At 38.5% G+C, this 20,276-nt stretch overlaps 1 protein-coding gene across 12 annotated transcripts in view; it reads left to right on the plus strand.

Annotated features, from left to right (window-relative positions):
• Window positions 1-20,276, plus strand: part of LOC105489059 (DENN domain containing 4C) — a 148,222-nt gene that overhangs the window by 125,742 nt on the left and 2,204 nt on the right. For all 12 annotated transcript variants that reach the window (XM_071077832.1, XM_071077833.1, XM_071077834.1 and 9 more), the window contains 6 exons: window positions 2,247-2,429; window positions 3,235-3,430; window positions 5,529-5,774; window positions 7,135-7,252; window positions 18,206-18,356; window positions 20,123-20,187. In XM_071077832.1, the coding sequence (XP_070933933.1) occupies window positions 2,247-2,429; window positions 3,235-3,430; window positions 5,529-5,774; window positions 7,135-7,252; window positions 18,206-18,356; window positions 20,123-20,187 (959 nt within the window). The remainder of the gene's footprint in view (window positions 1-2,246; window positions 2,430-3,234; window positions 3,431-5,528; window positions 5,775-7,134; window positions 7,253-18,205; window positions 18,357-20,122; window positions 20,188-20,276) is intronic.

Here is a 20,276-nt window from a genome sequence, read left to right on the forward strand (position 1 = left end):
CCAGCTAAGTTTGATATTTTTAGTAGAGACGGAGTTTGGCCATGCTAGCCAGGCTGGTCTCGAACTCCTGACCTCAGGTGATCCACCCACCTTGGCCTCCCAAAGTGCTGGGATTACAGGCGTGAGCCACTGCATCTGGCCTATTCTAGCATTTTCTGTGAATTGGCTGCTTATGTTCATTGCCTATTTTTCTTTTTTTCTTTTTTGATTTTTTTTTTTTTTTTGAGATGAGTCTCGCTCTGTCGCCCAGTTGGAGTACAGTGGCACGATCTCGGCTCACTGCAAGCTCCACCTCCCGGGTTCACGCCGTTCTCCTGCCTCAGCCTCCTGAGTAGCTGGGACTACAGGCACCTACCACCACGCCCGGCTAATTTTTTTTGTATTTTTATTAGAGACTGGGTTTCACCATGTTAACCAGGATGGTCTTGATCTCATGACCTCGTGATCCACCAACCTCAACCTCCCAAAGTGCTGGGATTACAGGCGTCAGCCACAGGGCCGGCCGTTCATTGCCTATTTTTCTATTGATCTTTCTTTTTCTTGTTGATTTGACTTGAATATTATTGATATTAGTTACTTGAAAGCATTAATTTTGATGTCATTATCCATTAATTTTTTACCTTGCAATTTGTACTTTTGGAATCTTGTTTTTAAAGTTGTTCCCTATCCCTAGGACCTGAAATTTTTATCCTTGAACATTTTTGCTTATATTTTACTTTTGATGTTTAGGTCATTAATATATCTTTATTCTGCTTTTTATATATGATGGTAGAGATCCAGCTTTTATTTTTCCCCCACATAACAATCCAGTTATCCCAATATTATCTCCTAAATAACTTATCCTTTCCTCACTGACATGTGGTGTCACCTTTATCATATTTCAGTTCCCATGTATACCTCACTTGGTTCCGCATTTTCTTGCTGTTTTTCTTAATGCCATATTGTTTTCGTCACTTGGTCTTTGTGTTATATCTGGTTAGTAGAGTGAGTTCCCTCTCTTGGATTTTATTGTTATTATTTTTTGTGTGCTTGCTGTTTCCTATGAATTCTTAGAATAAGTTTGAGTTCTTCAAAAAAAAAAAAAAATCCAACTAGAGTTTTCTTTGAGATTTACAGATTAATTTGGGGAAAATCGACTTTTCTAAATTATTGTCTTATCTATGAACCGGGTATATCTCTGTATTTTTTTTCAGATCTTCTTTTATGTCCTTTAACGCAGGTTTAAATTATTCTCCATAAGTCCTATACTTTTTTGTTGAGTTAATTGTGTTTTTAAGCTATTGTGACAAGCATTTTATTTTATATTTTTCAAATTGGATATAAAGGAGCATTAGTAAGTCTGTCCCCTGAATATGTTGTTATAGAAAATTTCAAGCTTACAACAAATTTTAAAAAGTTTTTTTTCAATGAACACCCAATATCTACCCCTGCGTCCTTCAGTTTACACTTTACTATACTTAAGTCTATCAGCTATCTGTTTCTCCACCAATCTATCTTAAATTTTTATTCATTTGAAGGTAAGATAGATATTAATACATTTCTCCCCCAAAGACTGATATGCGTATCATTAACTAGAGTTCAGTATTTATTGACAGTTTTTTTCTTTTGAGATAAATTGATATACAGCAAAATGTACAAATCTTAAACATACCATTTGAAGAATAAATGCATGCATTTATACAAATTAAACTCTTAGAAAACATTACTATTACCTCAGAAAATTCTCTGAATGTTCCTTGCAAGGCCCTTCCCTCCTTAAGTCCACCCAAAGAGAGAAAGAGATAAGATGTAAATAAAACAATGAACAGAGAAGAAATGACTAGAAACAAGATGGAGATTTATGAATGATAAAAGACATTATAAGTAATTATAGGTTAATACATCTTAAAATGCTGCTACTGCAGCTCTTCTTTTTTTTTTTTTAAACTCAGGAAATTAATAAAATATTTTGCTTCCATTCTTCCTTCATAGTTTTCTTTAGAGGTTCTCAAAAATTGGAATATCATTTATCGGACCATTTCCAACCTTGTATTTGAAAAATTTAGGATAGGAAGGGAAGAGAAAATGAGAGCAGGAATGTGAGAGAGAGAGGGGTCTGTGTGTGTATTGCAAATAGGCAGTGTTTTCCTTCTGGATTATGTATAATTAATAACTGCTTTATCAATAAAATGATTCTAAATATGATAGAATTTTAGAAGACTTGAGGATTTTTAAAGGCTCTTTTTTCCCCCCTTTTCCATATGTAGCTTTTTCCTGAAACCAAGTACCTCTGGTGACAGTTTACAAAGTGGAAGCATTCCATTGGCAAATGAATCCTTGGAGCACAAACCTGTATCCAGTTTAGCAGAACCTGACTTGATCAACTTTATGGATTCCCCAAAACATAACCAGACCATAACTGAAGAAACAGGCTCTGCAGTTGAACCAAGGTATCAAAGGGTACAGAGACCTCTTTATATAGTAATAAATGGGGTACCCTTGTAAAAATTCTGTCTCTAAAGACAACCTGACTCCTATAGGCATAAGTTCTGGCATTTAAGAGTACATCTTAACTTATTATTACCACATAGTGTTTAAACAGCTAATGAATGACTCTGATGATAAACCATTTTTGAACTAAGTTTAATATTTTACAGGTGTCTTTTACAAAATGAACTTCTCAACAGTAAAATATTTCCCCTTTAAGGTAGTCATTGCCAATTTCCAGAGGCGAAATGTTCTCTTTCTGTGAAATGTACACTTCACCCTTAAATACTAATTGAATCAGACATTTATTGAGACTCTATTGTATGCTAAATATTATGCTAAGCTCTAAAAATAAAAAAGAAAATATGACTGGGTCTCTCTCCTTAGGTGGATCGTGGCCTAGTAGAGATTAAATACTTGTCAGTGTCTTTACTATACTTATTTGCATACAGCGTACTTCTAGGTAATTTTGTTTAAGATGAAATAATATTTGAGTAAAGCAACTGAATGGGTACTTTGTCATTTTAAAATAATACCTGTGTATCTACATACAATATGTCATCTTCCCACTCTCACCAGAACCATCTTCTCCATCCTGTTTTTCTGACCAGTTTTACAAAAATGCTTGAAGGAAATGCAATTTTTACAAGGTGGTGCTGATTCTTCTTAGATATATTTAGTAGACTGAAGGTCCATTGTAGAAAATAGCTCTACAGATTTAGACTGTTTTTCAACATGAACATAGCATTTCTTCTATATTTTTTTAAGTGATGAAATAAAGAGAGCCAGTGGAGATGTCCAAACTATGAAAATTTCATCTGTGCCTAATAGTTTATCAAAGCGAAATGTATCTTTGACTCGAAGTCACAGTGTTGGAGGCCCCTTGCAGAATATTGACTTTACCCAGCGACCGTTTCATGGCATTTCAACAGTTAGTCTTCCAAACAGTCTGCAGGAAGTTGTGGTATGTAACAACAACAACATTGTAATTATACTGCATACATATCTAAGTATATAGTAGAACATTATAAATTCTTCTGTAGTGGACTTATTTTAATTACATGAAAAGTGATAGATTAGAATTTTTCCATAAGCAAATAACTTTTTATTGTGGAGAATTTCAAATATGTGCAAAAAGAAACAGTATAATGAGTCCATCTTCTAGCTTCAATTATTTTCAGATTATGGCCATTCTTCTTTTATGTATATTCTCATTCAGTTCTCTCTTTTTTTGAGATTATTTTGAAGCAAATTTCAAACATCACATATTCTGTTAGTAAATATTTCAGTATGTATCCCTGAATGATGAGGACTTTAGAAAAATATAATCACACTGCTTTTATCATACAAAAAAAACCTAAATAATAATATCAAGTTATTTAGTCTGTTCAAATTTCTGATTGTCTCAAAAATGTCAAAAGCATATGTGTGCATGTGTATGTGTGGGTTGGTAGCTTGAGGAATCAAGATCAAATAAAGTCAGTGTATTGTACTTGGGTTTGTATGGTTTTTAGTCTTTTTGAATCTGTAGACTCTTTTTTCCTCTTGCAATTTATTTGTTGATAAAACTGGTTAGAGTACAGTTTCCCATAATCCAGATTTTGCTGATTGCAACGATAAAAGTCGAAATTTGTGTCCAGAACCTTGATCAGATTTGGGGTTTTTGTGTTATTGTTCATTTGCTTGTTTATTTTTGTAAGACAATTTCATCAGTGGTGGTATGTTCTTCCCAGTAGGAGACATCAACATTAGTAGCTATTAATGCCTTAATGCCTAAAGTAATTCATCAGGAGCTATAAAATGATAATAGTCTCATTCTGTCATTGCTTCCTTTTAATAAGGAATACATAAACAGAAACTTCCCTGTGTCTTCTGTTAGATTTTCTAAAGATAAAATTTATAGTGGAAAGGCAGGTTAAATGCTTGGTTTTTTGCTTTTATTTACCAATTTTCAAAATGACGAATTGAGTCCCTGTCATTCTCCAAGGTCATCAGTTAATTTGGGGGAATAGGGTATCATTATGAGCTCATTGATTTCAACATTTATGTTTAATGAAGCAATTAATTTTTAGAGATGGGGATCTCGCTTTGTTGCCCAGGCTGTTCTTAAACTCCTGAGCTCAAGTGATCCTCTTGCTTCAGCCTCCCTAGTAACTGGAACTATAGGCACACACTACCTTGCCTTAAACATTTATCTTTATATCTATTGCTGTTTTTATTGTTGTTCATGCTTATATTATTCTCTTTGGTCAGCTAGAAGCCTCTACAAGTTAGCTCATTAGTCCTTTTGACATAACTCTAGTAGCTTTTTTGTAATTTTTAAAAAGCTTTCTGGCTTTCTTATATAACAAGATGTTTTATGCTTATGTTATATACTTTCTTACCCAGACCAGAATCAGCCGTTTATCTAAGAAACTGTGGGTCCCTTTAGAGGGAAATGGTTTTGGAGACCACAGTCTAGGCACCGGGGAACCCACTGTTAATGAGAGAGTCTTAAACATTTTATCCTGATTATAATACGCATAACTCACAAAATCTAGGTTGGGTCTTTTTTCATTTCTTATTTTATTTGAATTATAAAAATGCTCTTTCTTTAATTCCTTTGGTTTTTGTTGCAATCAGTTGTAAAAGTGAGTTAAGTCAACAAAGAATATTAATGCAAAAGATTGCCCCATCAGTTTAGAGTTGTAGGAGGAAGATAATGTCACACAGTTTTTATACACATATATTACTATAAAGCATCTGAAATGCAAATATTTCTTATAAAATTTGAAAAAAACCTAATACATTCAGACCATTGCTCTCAATGTGATAGAGAACATGTTTTAAAGAGTCTGTTGATTAGTTTTCTTTTGTAATGATTTAACTTAATAGTATTTAAGATTAAGTATTTTTTTTCTTTTTTAGGTTTTCATTCATTAGCATATTCTCCTGCATGTAGCAATGGTCCTAAAATAACTGATTTAAAAAGGATAGATAGAGAGGCATTATCTCATTGAGAAGTGCTCTTCAGCATACAGATTTAAACAGATAATACTAATTTCTGTTTGTATTTTTTTAAGGATCCTTTAGGAAAAAGACCCAATCCTCCCCCTGTTTCTGTGCCCTACTTGAGTCCTCTAGTACTCCGTAAAGAACTTGAATCTTTGCTAGAAAATGAAGGTGATCAGGTGATTCATACATCTTCTTTCATCAATCAACATCCAATCATTTTCTGGAACCTCGTTTGGTATTTCAGACGTTTGGACCTTCCTAGTAACTTGCCAGGACTTATCCTCACATCTGAACATTGTAATGAAGGTGTACAGGTAGGGTGCCAACTTTTATACTTACATTAGTATTGGGTAGGATGAGGCTTAACCTCAAGCTCCTGAAAGTATACAACAACAGTTGCTTAACAAGACAAGTTTATTTCTCTCTCAGTTAAAAGTTTGGATAAGCAGTCCTGGAATGGTAAAATGTTAGGAACCCAAGATCCTTCTATATTTTTGTTTAGCTATGCATAACCTCCATTTCCAAGTTCTGCTTCTGGTCCAGGATGGCTGATTACCTCCAAGCTGTCACATCCACCTTCTATCCAGCAGTTAGGAGAAAAATGGATGAGGGAAGAGTATGTCTTTTTTCTTAAGGGATAGCTCCTGGAGTTGTAGATAATATTCCAACATACAGTTTCTTGGCCTGAACTCAGTTATTAGGTCGTATCTGTCTGCGAGGGTAGCTGGAAAATGTTGCCCAGGCTGGAGTGCAATGGTGTGATCTTGACTCACTGCAGCCTCCTTCTTCTGGGTTCAAGTGATTCTCTGGCCTCAGCCTCCCGTGTAGCTGGGATTATAGGCACCCATCACCACATCCAGTTAATTTTTATATTTTTGGTAGAGACAGGATTTTACCATGTTGGCCAGGCTGGTTTGAACTCCTGACCTAAGGCAACCCATCTGCCTCGGCCTCCCAAACTGCTGGGATTACAGGCGTGAGTGACCGTGCCTGGCTGGTAGCTATTATTCTTAACTGTTCTGTTCCTAGCTGCAATTCTCGCAACAACCTTATTTGAAAGGACTCATATTTTCCATATTTTTCAGGTGTTACAATTAAAAGTTGGAGAAATTTAGTAATTTCCGTAAGGTGGCATACCCAATAAGTGATGGAGACCCAAGGTCACATTCTGGCTGTCTGACTTAAAAGCCCCAACTCTACTTATGCTGGGATCCTGATTCCATTGGAGACAGTGAGCTCCTAGAGTGCTTTATTTTATAGTATTAATATTGATAGACACTGAGACCCCAAACATATACATGGGGCAAAATAAAATCTTTCCTTAAAGTACTATAAACTCTAGTTTGATTAGGTAGGTAAAATAAAATTATTTGGTAAGGTAGTAGAAACTCTTGTACTTTGACCTTAAAATTTGCTGTAATGATGGTTAATCTTTCTACAACCATTGTGTCAGTTAGCAAATTGTCATCCTATTCCTTAAAAGTCACAGTGAGAAACCTTTACCTCAGAAAATAATAACATTTGTCATCAGACATTAATAAAAATTAATATTTTGGCTCTGAATTTTAGGTCCAGAATTTTAAAAGGACTCATCTGTTATATAATCAAGCTTCATTAGATCCACTGGTAATTATTATTCTTGGGATACTAATACTTTCTTTTGATTTCTTTTAGCTTCCTCTGTCATCTCTGTCCCAGGATAGCAAACTTGTGTATATTCAGCTGTTATGGGATAATATCAACCTTCATCAGGAACCAAGAGAACCTCTGTATGTCTCATGGAGGAATTTTAGTAAGTAAAATAGAATTAAAGACATAACAGCGGGGTCCTGTGGCTCACGCCTATAATGCCAGCACTTTGGGAGGCCTAGGCCAGCGGATCACTTGCGGCCAAGAGTTGGAGACCAGCCTGGCCAACATGGTGAAATCCTATCTCTATTAAAAATACAAAACTTGGCCGGGCACGGTGGCTCACGCCTGTAATCCCAGCACTTTGGGAGGCCGAGGCGGGCGGATCACAAGGTCAGGAGATCGACACCACGGTGAAACCTCGTCTCTACTAAAAATACAAAAAATTAGCCAGGCGTGGTTGTGGGCGCCTGTAGTCCCAGCTACTCGGGAGGCTGAGGCAGGAGAATGGCGGGAACCCGGGAGGCGGAGCTTGCAGTGACCCGAGATCGCGCCACTGCACATCAGCCTGGGAGACAGAGCGAGACTCCGTCTCAAAAAAAAAAAAAAAAAAAACATAGCCAGTTGTGGTGGCAGGTGCCTGTAGTCCCAGCTACTCAGGAGGCTGAGGCTCGAAAATCGCTTGAACCCGGGCAGCAAAGGCTGCAGTGAGCTGAGATCATGCCACTGCACTCCAGCCTGGGTGTCAGAACAAGACTGTATCTCAAACAAAACCAAAACAAAACAAAACGGCCGGGCGCGGTGGCTCACGTCTGTAATCCCAGCACTTTGGGAGGCCGAGGCGGGTGGATCATGAGGTCAGGAGTTCGAGACCATCCTGGCTAACATGGTGAAACCCTGTCTCTACTAAAATTACAAAAAATTAGCAGGGCGTGGTGGCGTGCGCCTGTAGTCCGCTACTTGGGAAGCTGAGGCAGGAGAATGGCGTGAACCCGGGAGGCGGAGCGGAGCTTGCAGTGAGCCGAGATTGTGCCACTGCACTCCAGCCTGGGCGACAGAGCGAGACTCCGTCTCAAAAAAAAAAAAAAAAAAAAAAAAAACAAAGAAAGACATAAAAGACTCAAAATGGGAACAACTCAAATACGCATCCATAGGTGACTGGATGAGCAAATTGTGGCACAGTCCATCCATACTGTAGGATCCTGTTCTGTAATAAAGAATGGACTGCTGGGGAAAAAAAAAAAAAAGAAACGAAACAGAATTAAATTCCCCTAGAGTTAAATAGAGAAAAGCAAATTATTTTGCTTTATTTTTAAAGTTTTAATTAATTCAAAGTGATTTGCTGTTTAAAAAAAAAAGTACACACACATACACACACACAAAAATGAAAAAGTGATTTGCTATTGTACTGACCTGTTTTTAACTGTGACAGGTCTCAACTGAGTTTAGTAATTTTTTTGGTGATTTTGCTATCAAGTAAAAAATTTGATAGGGTGTTTTGAGAGTAAATTGTATGTAGCAGAAGAGTAAGTTATATGTATTGGTATAGGATCATAAATTCAGTTGTATTGATGGTTACTGACTGGTCTTAAGGATTGTGGCTTCATTTTTACTCTTTTAGAATATGTTTTACAAGGTGTTTAAAGGGTTATTATTCATGTATTCAAAAGCCTTATGAGTCAATAAGAAAAATACAATTCAGTAGATAAATGAGCAAATGATATTAATAGGTAATTCATTTTAAAAACATTAAGTGACTTTCAAACTGTATTAGTTTGCCAGGGCCGCCATAATAAAATACCAGAGACTGGGTGGGTTTAACAACAGAAATTTATTTTCTCACAGTTCTGGAGGCTGAAAGTCTAAAATCTAGAAAGATGTCAGCAGGTTTGGTTTCTTCTGAGGCCTCTCTTTGGCTTGTAGATGGCAGCCTTCTTGCTGTACCCTCACATAACCTTTTCGCTGTGTGTTTGCATGCACATGCACACATTCCTGGTGTCTCCTTTTCTTATAAAGACATCAGCCGTATTAGGTTAGGGCCCCACTTGGCCAGGCGCGGTGGTGTATGCCTATAATCCCAGCACTTTGGGAGGCTGAGGGCAGGTGGATCACAAGGTCAGGAGTTCAAGACCAGCCTGGTCAAGATGGTCTTGGCTCTCTCCACTAAAAATACAAAATTTAGCTGGGCGTGTTGGTGGGCGCCTGTAATCTCAGCTACTCAGGACACTGAGGCAGAGAATTGCTTGAACCCGGGAGGCAGAGGTTGCAGAGAGCCGAGATCGCTCCACTGCACTCCAACCTGGGCGACAGAGCGAGACTCCATCTCAAAAAAAACAAATTAAAAAAACATTAGGGCCCCACTCTTATGTCCTCATGTAACCTTAATTATTTCTTTAAAGGCCTTATCTCCAAATAGAGTCACATTGGCAATTAGGGCCTCAACATACGAATTCGGGGGTGACACAACTCAGTCTGTAATATAAACATATTTTAAAAGCTCAGTCATATTAGTATTAAGTGAAATATAACTTTATATTTAAATGTAGGCCTGGCGCGGTGGCTCATGCCTGTAATCCCAGCACTTTGGGAGTTAGAGGCAGGCGGATCACTTGAGGTCAGGAGTTCAAGACCAGCCTAGCCAATATGGTGAAACCCCATCTCTACTAAAAATACAAAAAAAAGTTAGCCAGGCTTGGTGGTCACACCCGTAATCCCAGCTACTTGAGAGGCTGAGGCAGGAGAATTGCTTGAACCCAGAAAGCAGAGGTTGCAGTTAGCCGAGATAGCGCCATTGCACTCCAGCCTGGGCATTGCAGCAAGACTTCATCTCAAAAAAAAAAAAAAAAAGGAAAATGTGGCCGGGTGTGGTGGCTCACGCCTATGACCCCAACACTTTGGGAGTCCAAGGCAGGAGAACCCCTTGAGCCCAGGAGTTCTAGGCAGCAGTTAGCTATGATTGCACCAGTGTATTCCAGCCTGGGTGATAAAGTGAGACCTCCCCGCCCTCCTGTCTCTTAAAAAAAAAAAAAGGAAAACATAAACTTGTAACTGTCAGATTGGCAAAAAACTTTAAAGATGAAGATTGTTTAAAAAAAATTTAAAGATTGTTGAAGATGTTTGGGGAACACTTTTCATATACTTTTAGATGTGTAAAATGATACATTTCTGGAGAACAATATGGCAAACATACAGATTTCATATGTGGATACCCTTTAAACTCAGGAATTGTACTTAGAGAACTGTGTTCTATAGAAATACAGTACACAGCTGTTTACACAAGGATACTTACTGTAGGATTTTTTTTTTCTTTTGAGACAGGGTCATGCTCTGTTGCCTTGCTGGTGTGTACTGGTGCACTGTAGTCTCAACCTCTGGGGCTTAAGTCATCCTCCTGCCTCAGCCTCCTGAGTAGCTGGGATCACAGGCATGCATACTTGACTAATCGAACAATCCTCTGGCCTCAGCCTCCCAAAGTGCTGGGATTACAGTTGTGAGCCACTGTTCCCAGCAAGGATTTTTGATAAAAATGAAAAAAATGTAGGCTGGGCACAGTTTCTTATGCCTGTAATCCAAGCACTTGAGGAGGCCGAGGCAGGTGGATCACCTGAGGTCAGGAGTTCGAGATCAGCCTGACCAGCATGGAGAAACCCTGTCTCTACTAAAAATACTAAAAATTAGTGGTGGCGCATGGCTGTAATCCCAGCTACTCGGGAGGCTGAGGCAAGAGAATCGCTTCAACCCGGGAGGTGGAGATTGTGGTGAGCTGAGATCATGCCATTGTACTCCAACCTGGGCAACAAGAACAAAACTCCATCTCAAAAAGTAAAAATGTAAATATTCAACAGAATTCTGGTAAATCCATGCTATGAAATATTGGCAGCCAAGAAAAAGAAAGTCAATATAAGGACCTAAAAGGATGGATGCTATTATATACTGAGTGAAAAAATACAAGTTGCAAAAGAGTATATAATTTTTTCCCTTTCTTGTAGAGAAATAAAACAAAAAATGTGTACTTCTGTTTTTAATATATGCAAAGAAATATATCACAAACTGTTAATAGTGGCTGCTTGGAGAAGAAATGGAAAAGTTCCATCTTCATTTTACATACTTTTATACTTTTTTTCCAACAACGTTTCACTACTTTGCAGTTTTCTTAAAACTAGAGTAAAAAAATGCTTTTCCTCAGTATATGTCAGTCACAAAATTATGATTACATACAGCATAAGCTATTTTTGCCTTTAATTTTTGGTTTCAGTCATGATGTTTGGATGCTTTTTAGGCAGGAACAGAATAACCTTGCAATTTATGCTAGAAAAGAATAGAGTTAGAGCTACTGTTTCTTTATTTGTTTTCTTACAGCTTTTGAAATAGGTGTTTCAAAATGTTCCATGATTTGTGGTGGGAATAAAACAGAGCTCTTGAGAATAGCCATATTTCTTTATTAGTTGGCTGCTTTAGGGAAGAGTTGGTGTATATAAACAAAAGTTGGTGTATAGGTTAAAAGACCTTATACGAATTAAGTGAGAGATGACTTCTGGAATAGCAATATGAGGAGCTCCACAGACCAGTGAAACAACCATAATTGGTGAAAATTATTTTTTCTTTCTTTTTTTTTTTTTCAGATGGAGTTTTGCTCTTGTCACCCAGACTGGAGTGCAGTGGTGTGATCTCAGCTCACTGCAGCCTCCACCTCCTGGGTTCAAGTGATTCTCCTGCCTCAGTCTCCCGAGTAGCAGGGATTGCAGGCACCTACTACTGCATCCAGCTAATTTTTTGTATTTTTAGTAGAGACGGGGTTTCACTGTGTTGACCAGGCTGGTCTTGAACTCTTTACCTCAAGTGATCCACCGCCCTGGCCTCCCAAAGTACTAGGATTACAGGTGTGAGCCACCACACCTGGTTCTAAAGATGTGACTTCTTGAAAAAATAATTTTCCGCAGGGTGTGGTGGCTCACGTCTGTAATCCCAGCACTTTGGGAGGTTGAGGCAAGAGGATTACTTGAGTCCAGGAGTTTGAGGCTGCAGTGAGCCACAGTTACACCCCTATAGTTAAAACAAACAAACAAACCTTTGGAAATTGTCCTCAGACTATAGAGCAAATGAATAAATATTTTTTAAAAAAAATCTACTAAATCTTATCAAAAGGAGCAAGTTTCTGTGGCACTTCAGCCACAACTTGCTGTACCCCCTACGGAACCCAGTCAAGGGCCTATAGCATCTCCCTGGGAAAGGCAGGCTGCCAGCATTTTTCATCCTTTCAGTTCCATATTGCAGAGGTGAAATTCCCAGGAGTGTGGCCAAGAGGTGGAGGCCCAGTCCTTCCACCTTGCCTCCATTCATAAGGCAAAGACTCTGCCCCAGTTGTGGGAGGCTGAGAATACTGGGTCCCCAGTTTTTCTCACTGCAGCCTACTCATATAGAACAGAGATTTCATGCCAGGAGAGGCAAGCTAAAAAGAACAGAAGCTACTGTCTTCATCTAGCACCCTGTTCATAAAGCAGGAATGTCACTCTAAAAGAAGGGCCTCTTTTCCCAGCCCCACTTCCAGAGCTGTGGCTTAGAAATTTTGCCCAGGGGCTGGGCGCGGTGGCTCCACGCCTGTAATCCCAGCATTCTGGGAGGCCGAGGCGTGTTGGATCACCTGAGGTCAGGAATTTGAGACCAGCCTGGCCAGCATGATAAAACTCCTCCTCTATTTAAAGTACAAAAAAATTAGCCAGGTGTGGTGGCAGGCACCTGTAATCCCAGCTAGTTGGGAGGCTGAAACAGGAGAATCAGGTAGGCCCAGGAGGCGGAGGTTGCAGGGAGCTGAGATCGTGCCACTAGTGCTCCAGCCTGGGCGACAGAGTGAGACTGTCTCAAAAAAAAAAGAAAAGAAAAGAAAAAGAAATTTTGCCCAGAGGGAGAGGCAGGTCATAAGAATAGAGAACTCTGAAATTTTCCCTAAAGGAAATTACTTCATTTGGAACAGAGTGTGGAGACGTTTAAGCCTGAGAGCACTCTCAAAAATAGTGGAGATTTTGGTGAGAAGGCCAGTATCACCCTGATACAAAGACCAATGATATCATAAGAAAATTAAAAATCAGTATCACTTAGGAATATAGACATAAAAATCTTGAATAGAATACTAGCAGATCAAATACAGCAATATAAAAAATGATTTTATACCATGACCAAGTGGGATTTATCTCAAGCATGCAATTTTGGTTTAACATTTGAAAATCAATTGTGTAATACACTATATCTATCAATAGAGTAAAGGACAAAATTCACATGATCATCTCATTAGGCACAGCCAAATCATTTGACAAAATCCATCACCCTTTGTTTAAAACACTCTTCAAGCTGGGAATAGAGAAGATCTTCCTCCGCCTGGTAATGGGCATCTATGAAAATCTACAGTTGATAACATATTCTTAACATACCTTCTCACTAAGTACAAGAGTAAGACAAGGATGCCCACTTGTGCCATTTTTATTTAACATTCTACCAGAGGTTCTAGCTAGAGTGATTAGTCAAGAAAAGAAAAGCCATCCAAACTGGAAAGGAAAAAAGTAAATGTATCTATATTTGCAGATTATATGATAAATGATATATATTTTTTCTATATATATAATATATAGAAAATTCTAAGGAATAGACACACATCCAACATATTATTATACACACCATATTAGAACTGCGTAAGTTCCACAAGGTTCCAGGCTATAAGATCAATATAGAGAAATCAACCACTTCTATATCTTTGAATAAATAATTCAAAATGAAACTAAGAAAACAATTTTGTTTATTTATAAAAGCACTAGAACAGAATACTTATGGATAAATTGAACCAAAGAAATGCAAAACTTAGACTCCAAAAACTTAAATAATTGTTGAAAGAAATTAAAGAATAAGTAAATGGAAATAAATCCCATGTTTATGGACTGGAAAAGTTAATATTAAGATGGAATTAGTCCTAAATTGATCTACAGATTGAACGCAATCTCTATCAAAATTTCAGATAGCTTCTTTACATAAATTGACAAGTGAATCTTGAAATTCATTTTTTTTTTTTTTTTTTTTTGAGACGGAGTCTCGCTCTGTCGCCCAGGCTGGAGTGCAGTGGCCGGATCTCAGCTCACTGCAAGCTCCGCCTCCCGGGTTCACGCCATTCTCCTGCCTCAGCCTCCCGAGTAGCTGGGACTACAGGCGCCCACCACCTCGCCCGGCTAGTTTTTTCTATTTTTTTAGTAGAGACGGGGTTTCACTGTGTTAGCCAGGATGGTCTCGATCTCCTGACCTCGTGATCCGCCCGTCTCGGCCTCCCAAAGTGCTGGGATTACAGGCTTGAGCCACCGCGCCTGGCTGAAATTCATATGGATGTTCAAGGGACTCAGAATCACCAAAACAATCTTTAAAAAGAACAGTTATAGGACTCACAGTTCTCAATTTGAAAACTTACTGCAAAGCTACAGTAATCAAGAAAGTAAAATTCTGGTGTAAAAATAGACATATAGGTCGATGGAATAGAGCTGAAGTTCCAGAAATAAACCCTCATATGTATGTATGGTCAGTTGCCTTTCAATGTGAAGACCATGTAATAAAGAATAGTCTTTTCGGCCAGGCGTGGTGGCTCACGCCTGTAATCCCACCACTTTGGGAGGCCAAGGCGGGCAGATCACAAGGTCAGGAGATCAAAACCATCCTGCCTAACACGGTGAAACCCTTTCTTTACTAAAAAGAATACAAAAAAATTAGGCAGGCATGGTGGTGGGCGCCTGTAGTCCCAGCTAATCGGGAGGCTGAGGCAGGAGAATGGCATGAACCCAGGAGGTGGAGCTTGCAGTGAGCCGAGATTGCGCCACTGCACTCCAGCCTGGGCGACAGAGCCAGACTCCGTCTCAAAAAAAAGAAAAAAGAGAATAGTCTTTTCAACACATATGCTGGGACCACAGGCTAGCAATAATAAAAAGAATGAAATTGGATACTTTCTCAAATCATACATAGGAATGAACTAAAAATGGATCATAGACCTAAATGTAAGAGCCAAAACTGTAAAGCACTTAGAAAAAAACATAGGAGTAAATCTTCATGACTCTGTGTGTGTTAGGCGAGGCCTTCAAAAAAAGCAACAAAAGCACAGTCAACAAAAGAAAAAGTAGATAAGTTGGACTTAGTGCAAAGAAAAAACTTCTGAAATTTAAACCTTCAAAAAAGTGAAAGGTCAGTCGACAGAATGGGAGGAAATACTTGCAAATCATATCTTAAAAAGGATTTGTACCCAGACTATGTACTCTTACAACTCAGTAATAAAAAGGCAACACATTTTTAAAATGAGCAAAGGCTGTAAATCAGTAGAGTTCTTCAGATAAAATGTTAAAATGGCCAAAAGCACATGAAAAATGCTCAGTAGCTATCAAGGATATGCAAATCAAAACCACAAGGAAATATCACTTCATACTTACTAGGATGGCTATAATCAAAAACATAACAACGAGTTAGTGAAGATGTGGAGAAAGTGGAACCCTCAGACACTGTCGATTAGAATATAAAATTGTGCAGCTTCTTTGGAAAACAGTTTCACAGCTCCTCAAAATGGCAAACCATATGAGTTACCATATGACACAGCAGTTACACTCATATATATACCAAAGAGAAATGATGTCCACATGAAAATTTGCACAGGAATGTTCATAATAGCATTTGTATAATAGCCAAAAATACGGAAACAGATGTCCATCAATCTATGAATTGAGGGCTGAGCACAGTGGTGCACGCCTGTAATCCCAGCACTTTAGGAGGCTGAGGCCGGCAGATCACTTGAGGTCAGGAGTTCGAGACCAGCTTGGCCAACATGGAAAAACCCTGTCTCTACTAAAAGAAATACAAAAATTAGCTGGGCGTGGTGGCACATGCCTGTAGTCCCAGCCACTTGGGAGGATGAGGCAGGAGAATCACTTGAACCCACAGAGGCAGAGGTTGCAGTGAGCTGAGATTGTGCTGCTGCACTCCAGCCTGGGCAACAGAGTGAGACTCCATCTCAAAAACAAGAAAAAAAAATTATGAATTGATAAAGTATGGTATATCCATACAATGGAATTTCATTTGGCAACATAAAGCAATGAAGTACTGATACATGTACAACACAGATGAATCTTGAAACCATTCTAGAAGAGAAACCAGTTGTGAAGGAGCATAGATTGTATTATTCAATTTATATGAAATATCCAGAATAGGCAAATGTATACAGACAGAAAGTAGATTAGTGGTTGCCTAGGGGGGGTTGGGGTGGGGTTTCTTTCTGGGATATGAACATGTTCTAAAATTGATAGTGATGATGGTTGTACAACTTCATGAATATACTAAAAACCATTGAATTATGTACTTAAATGGGTGTAATGTTTGGTTTGAGACTTATCTCAGTATAGCCTGAAGATTAATACTATTCAAAGTCTGTCATTTAGCAGGTGGAAGACCTAGGATGAAAACTCATAGCAGCCAGTATTTCCTGTTGTTATCATAACAGAGGACTTTGCCTTTTTTTTTTTTTTTGGTTGGTTTAACACAAATGAACTATTACCAGTTGCTTTTATTTAGGGCCTGTGTTATTTGAAAAATACAACATAATGAAATGTATAATGAAAAATACAATCCGCCTGCCTCAGCCTCCCAAAGTGCTGGGATTACAGGCATGAGCCACTGCACCCGGACTAATTACGTTCCTTCTAATTAGCACTAGACTCTGCTATATTTAACAGAAAATAACAGAGGCCAAAACAGGTAAAGATTATTCTCTCATATGAAGTTACTAGGGTAGGCAAATCAGGCTAGCACTTTTGGAGGCCAAGGTGGGAGGATCACTTGGGACCAGGAGTTTGAGACTAGGCTGGGCAACATAGTGGGAGCCCATCTCTCTACAAAAAATAAAAATAAAAAATTAGCTAGATGTGGTGGCATGCGCCTGTGGTCTTAGCTACTTGAGGCTGAAGTGGGAGGATTCCTTGAGGCCAGGATGTCAAGGCTGCAGTGAGCTGTGATTGTACCACTTCACTTCAGCCTGGGTGACAGAGAAAAACTGTCAAGTTTTGAATTACATCATGTTGTACCCCATAAGTAAATACAATTTTTACTTATCGATTAAAAATAAGGCCAGACATGGTGGCTCATGCTTGTAATTCCAGTGATTAGGGAGGCTGAGGCAGGAAGACTGCTTGAGGCTGAGTTCAAGACTAGCCTGGGCAACATAGCAAGACCCTATCTCTACAAAAATAAAATAAATTAGCCAACTGTGGTGGTGCATGCCTGTAGTCCTAGCTATTTGGGAGGCTGAGCAGGGAGGACTGCTTGAGCCCAGGAGTTGAAGGTTACAACATTCAGCCACTGTATTCCAGCCTTGGCAACAGAATGAGATCCTGTCTCCAAAAAATAAGTAAATACATTTTTAAAAAAGAAAAGTTATGTACTAGACAGTCTAGTACTGCGAGACAACTGCTCTGTCATCAGGGACCCAGGTTCCTTCTGTTGTACCTGCTTTACTATCGGTAAAGATTGCTTCATGGTCACAGGATGGCTGCTGGAGTACAAGCTATCACATCCCAGCCTCAGGCAGTAAGCCACCATATATTAGAAGAGAAAGGCAGAGTGACAGGTCTGCCTGTTTGAAGAGAGCAGGAAAAATATTTTTTAGTTGGGCACATTGCCACATAATGTTACTAGTATTGGGGAGGTGATATTGGTTAAGCAAGGAGAAAATGCCACAACTCTGGAAAAAAAACTTTTTAAATAATTGGGACTGGGCACAGTGGCTCACGCCTGTAACCCCAGCACTTTGGGAGGCAGATTGCGTGAGCCCAGGAGTTTGAGACCAACCTGGGCAACCTGGTGAGACCCTGTCTCTACAAAAAATACAAAAATTAGCTGGTGGCATACACCTGTAGTCCCAGCTATTTGAGAGATTGAGGTGGAAGGATCACTTGAGCCCGGGAGATGAAGGTTGCAGTGAGCCATGGTCACACCACTGCGTACCAGCCTGGGTAACAGAGTGAGATGTTGTCTCAAAAAAAAAAAAAAAAAAAAAAAAAAAAAAAAGATAATAATAGTAATAATTGAAAAAAAACTGTGTTCTTATTGTTAGATTCTGAAAAGAAATCATCTCTCCTGTCAGAGGAACAACAAGCAACAAGCACTTTAGTAGAAACCATCAGGCAGAGTATTCAGCATAATAATGTTCTTAAACCCATCAACCTACTTTCACAGCAAATGAAGCCAGGCATGAAAAGACAAAGGTAATAATCCAGTATTTTTTGCTTGCCACCACTCAATCATTTCATGTTTTTTAAAAATTATCTTACTTTTAAAAAATATCTCTAGTTGTCAAAGAAATACATACTCATTGCAAACCATCTGATTGTTCTAAAAAGTGCTACACAGATATATGCATTCCTACTTGAACACACACAATAAAAGTGTCTGGGGGCTTGGCACGGTGGCACACACCTGTAACCCCAGCACTTTGGGTGGCCAAAGCAGGAGGATTGCTTGGGCTCAGGATTTTGAGACTGGACTGAGCAACATAGCAAGACCCCATCTCTGTAAAAAAATAATTTGGCGGGGGTGGTATGTGCCTGTGACCTCAGCTACTTGAGAGGGTAAGACAGGAGGATTTCTTGAGCCCAGGAGGTCAAGGTTATAGTCAGCTGTGATCACACCACTGCACTGCCACCTGGGTGACAGAGCAAAACCCTGTCTCAAAAAAAAAAAGAGTGGAAATAGATTACATTTTAAGAAGATAATTCATTGATCTAAAATGTACTTTCTTTTGGAAACATTACTGCTGTTTGCTGGAAACCTATAATTATATTTATTAACATTGATAAACTTATGTACCACTTATTCAGGGCCTGTGATACCCACACATCTTTTCTTTTGTTGGACATAAGAGAATATGGGAATAGGAGTAGAAACAATTTAGGAAAGGGATACATGCAGTGAACTACAAAGGATATGGAGTTATTGTGCTCCTGTCACTATTCTCTGCTAATATGCTCAGATTAGTACTCATCCCCTCCTCAGCATAAGTGAATTCTGCAGTAGAAGCTTCAGAAAAGTGTGTGTAATTGCGTATATCAAACATTACTAATGTTTCCACGGTCCCCTTCAAGTTTTTTAGGTCATGGCATCTTTGAAGATAATCTCAGAAGTGACAGGGCAAGAATTGATAATGAAAATGGATGGATCCATTTTTACTCTCAATAGTTGAGGTAGAGATGACCGTGGTTCACAGTCTGTAATAAGAGTAGCTTGCTGCAAGCATCTGTAGTTTAAGGACAGGGACGTAATATTAGAAATGTCATATTATGGCTTCTGAAGCTTCTAAAGAAAGCAATGTGAAGTGTCACTAGAATCAGCATTACCTCCTACTTTTTTTTTCTTTGTACATCAGTGCATTTCTTAAGTTTTCCTCTCATCTTTAACAACTGAGTCATAAAGCTCACTTTTAGTGTTTCATTTGTGACATTTTAATGCTCACAAGCCAAATAAAGGTGAACTGTCCTTTGCTATTGGGTGAAATAGTAAAGAGACCACACCACCTTTTACATTGTGTCAAGGGTTTTAAACCCCTAACTTACTTAGAAATTAATCTGTTACTTTGTCAAGTGACAAAAGATGAGAGAAGACTCTGCTTTTGTAAATTTTAATTAGAAATTAGAGTTAAAACAGTTAATGTATTGTTGAAATAAAGTTAAGCCATTTTTAATTGTTACTAATGTGAAGCTTTATGCCCATCAACTATGTTTTAACTTTTCTTTGGAATAGAAACTTGCAGGAAGTTACAAAAATAGTACAGAATTCAGTGTAGCCTTCATGCAGCTTCTTCCAAATGTGACACCTCATATAACTAACTGTAACGTAATATTAAAACTAGGACATTGACATAGGTGTATTACTGTTAACTAGATGACAAAACTTAATGTCTTCACCATTAAAAAAAAATGCATCTGTATTTTAATGCTATTTGCCCATTAACTTTTAAAACATATTTGTTTTATAGGAGTTTATACAGAGAAATCCTCTTCTTATCATTAGTGTCTCTAGGAAGAGAGAATATTGATATTGGTAAGTTGGTTAATAAAAGATTACGAAAGGAAATTTTATATTTTATTTTCAAAAGTAATTTTAAAAAATGTAGCTGGTATGTATAAAAT

This window comes from Macaca nemestrina, chromosome 14 (genome assembly GCF_043159975.1).
Source record: "Macaca nemestrina isolate mMacNem1 chromosome 14, mMacNem.hap1, whole genome shotgun sequence".
Lineage (NCBI taxonomy): Eukaryota > Metazoa > Chordata > Mammalia > Primates > Cercopithecidae > Macaca > Macaca nemestrina.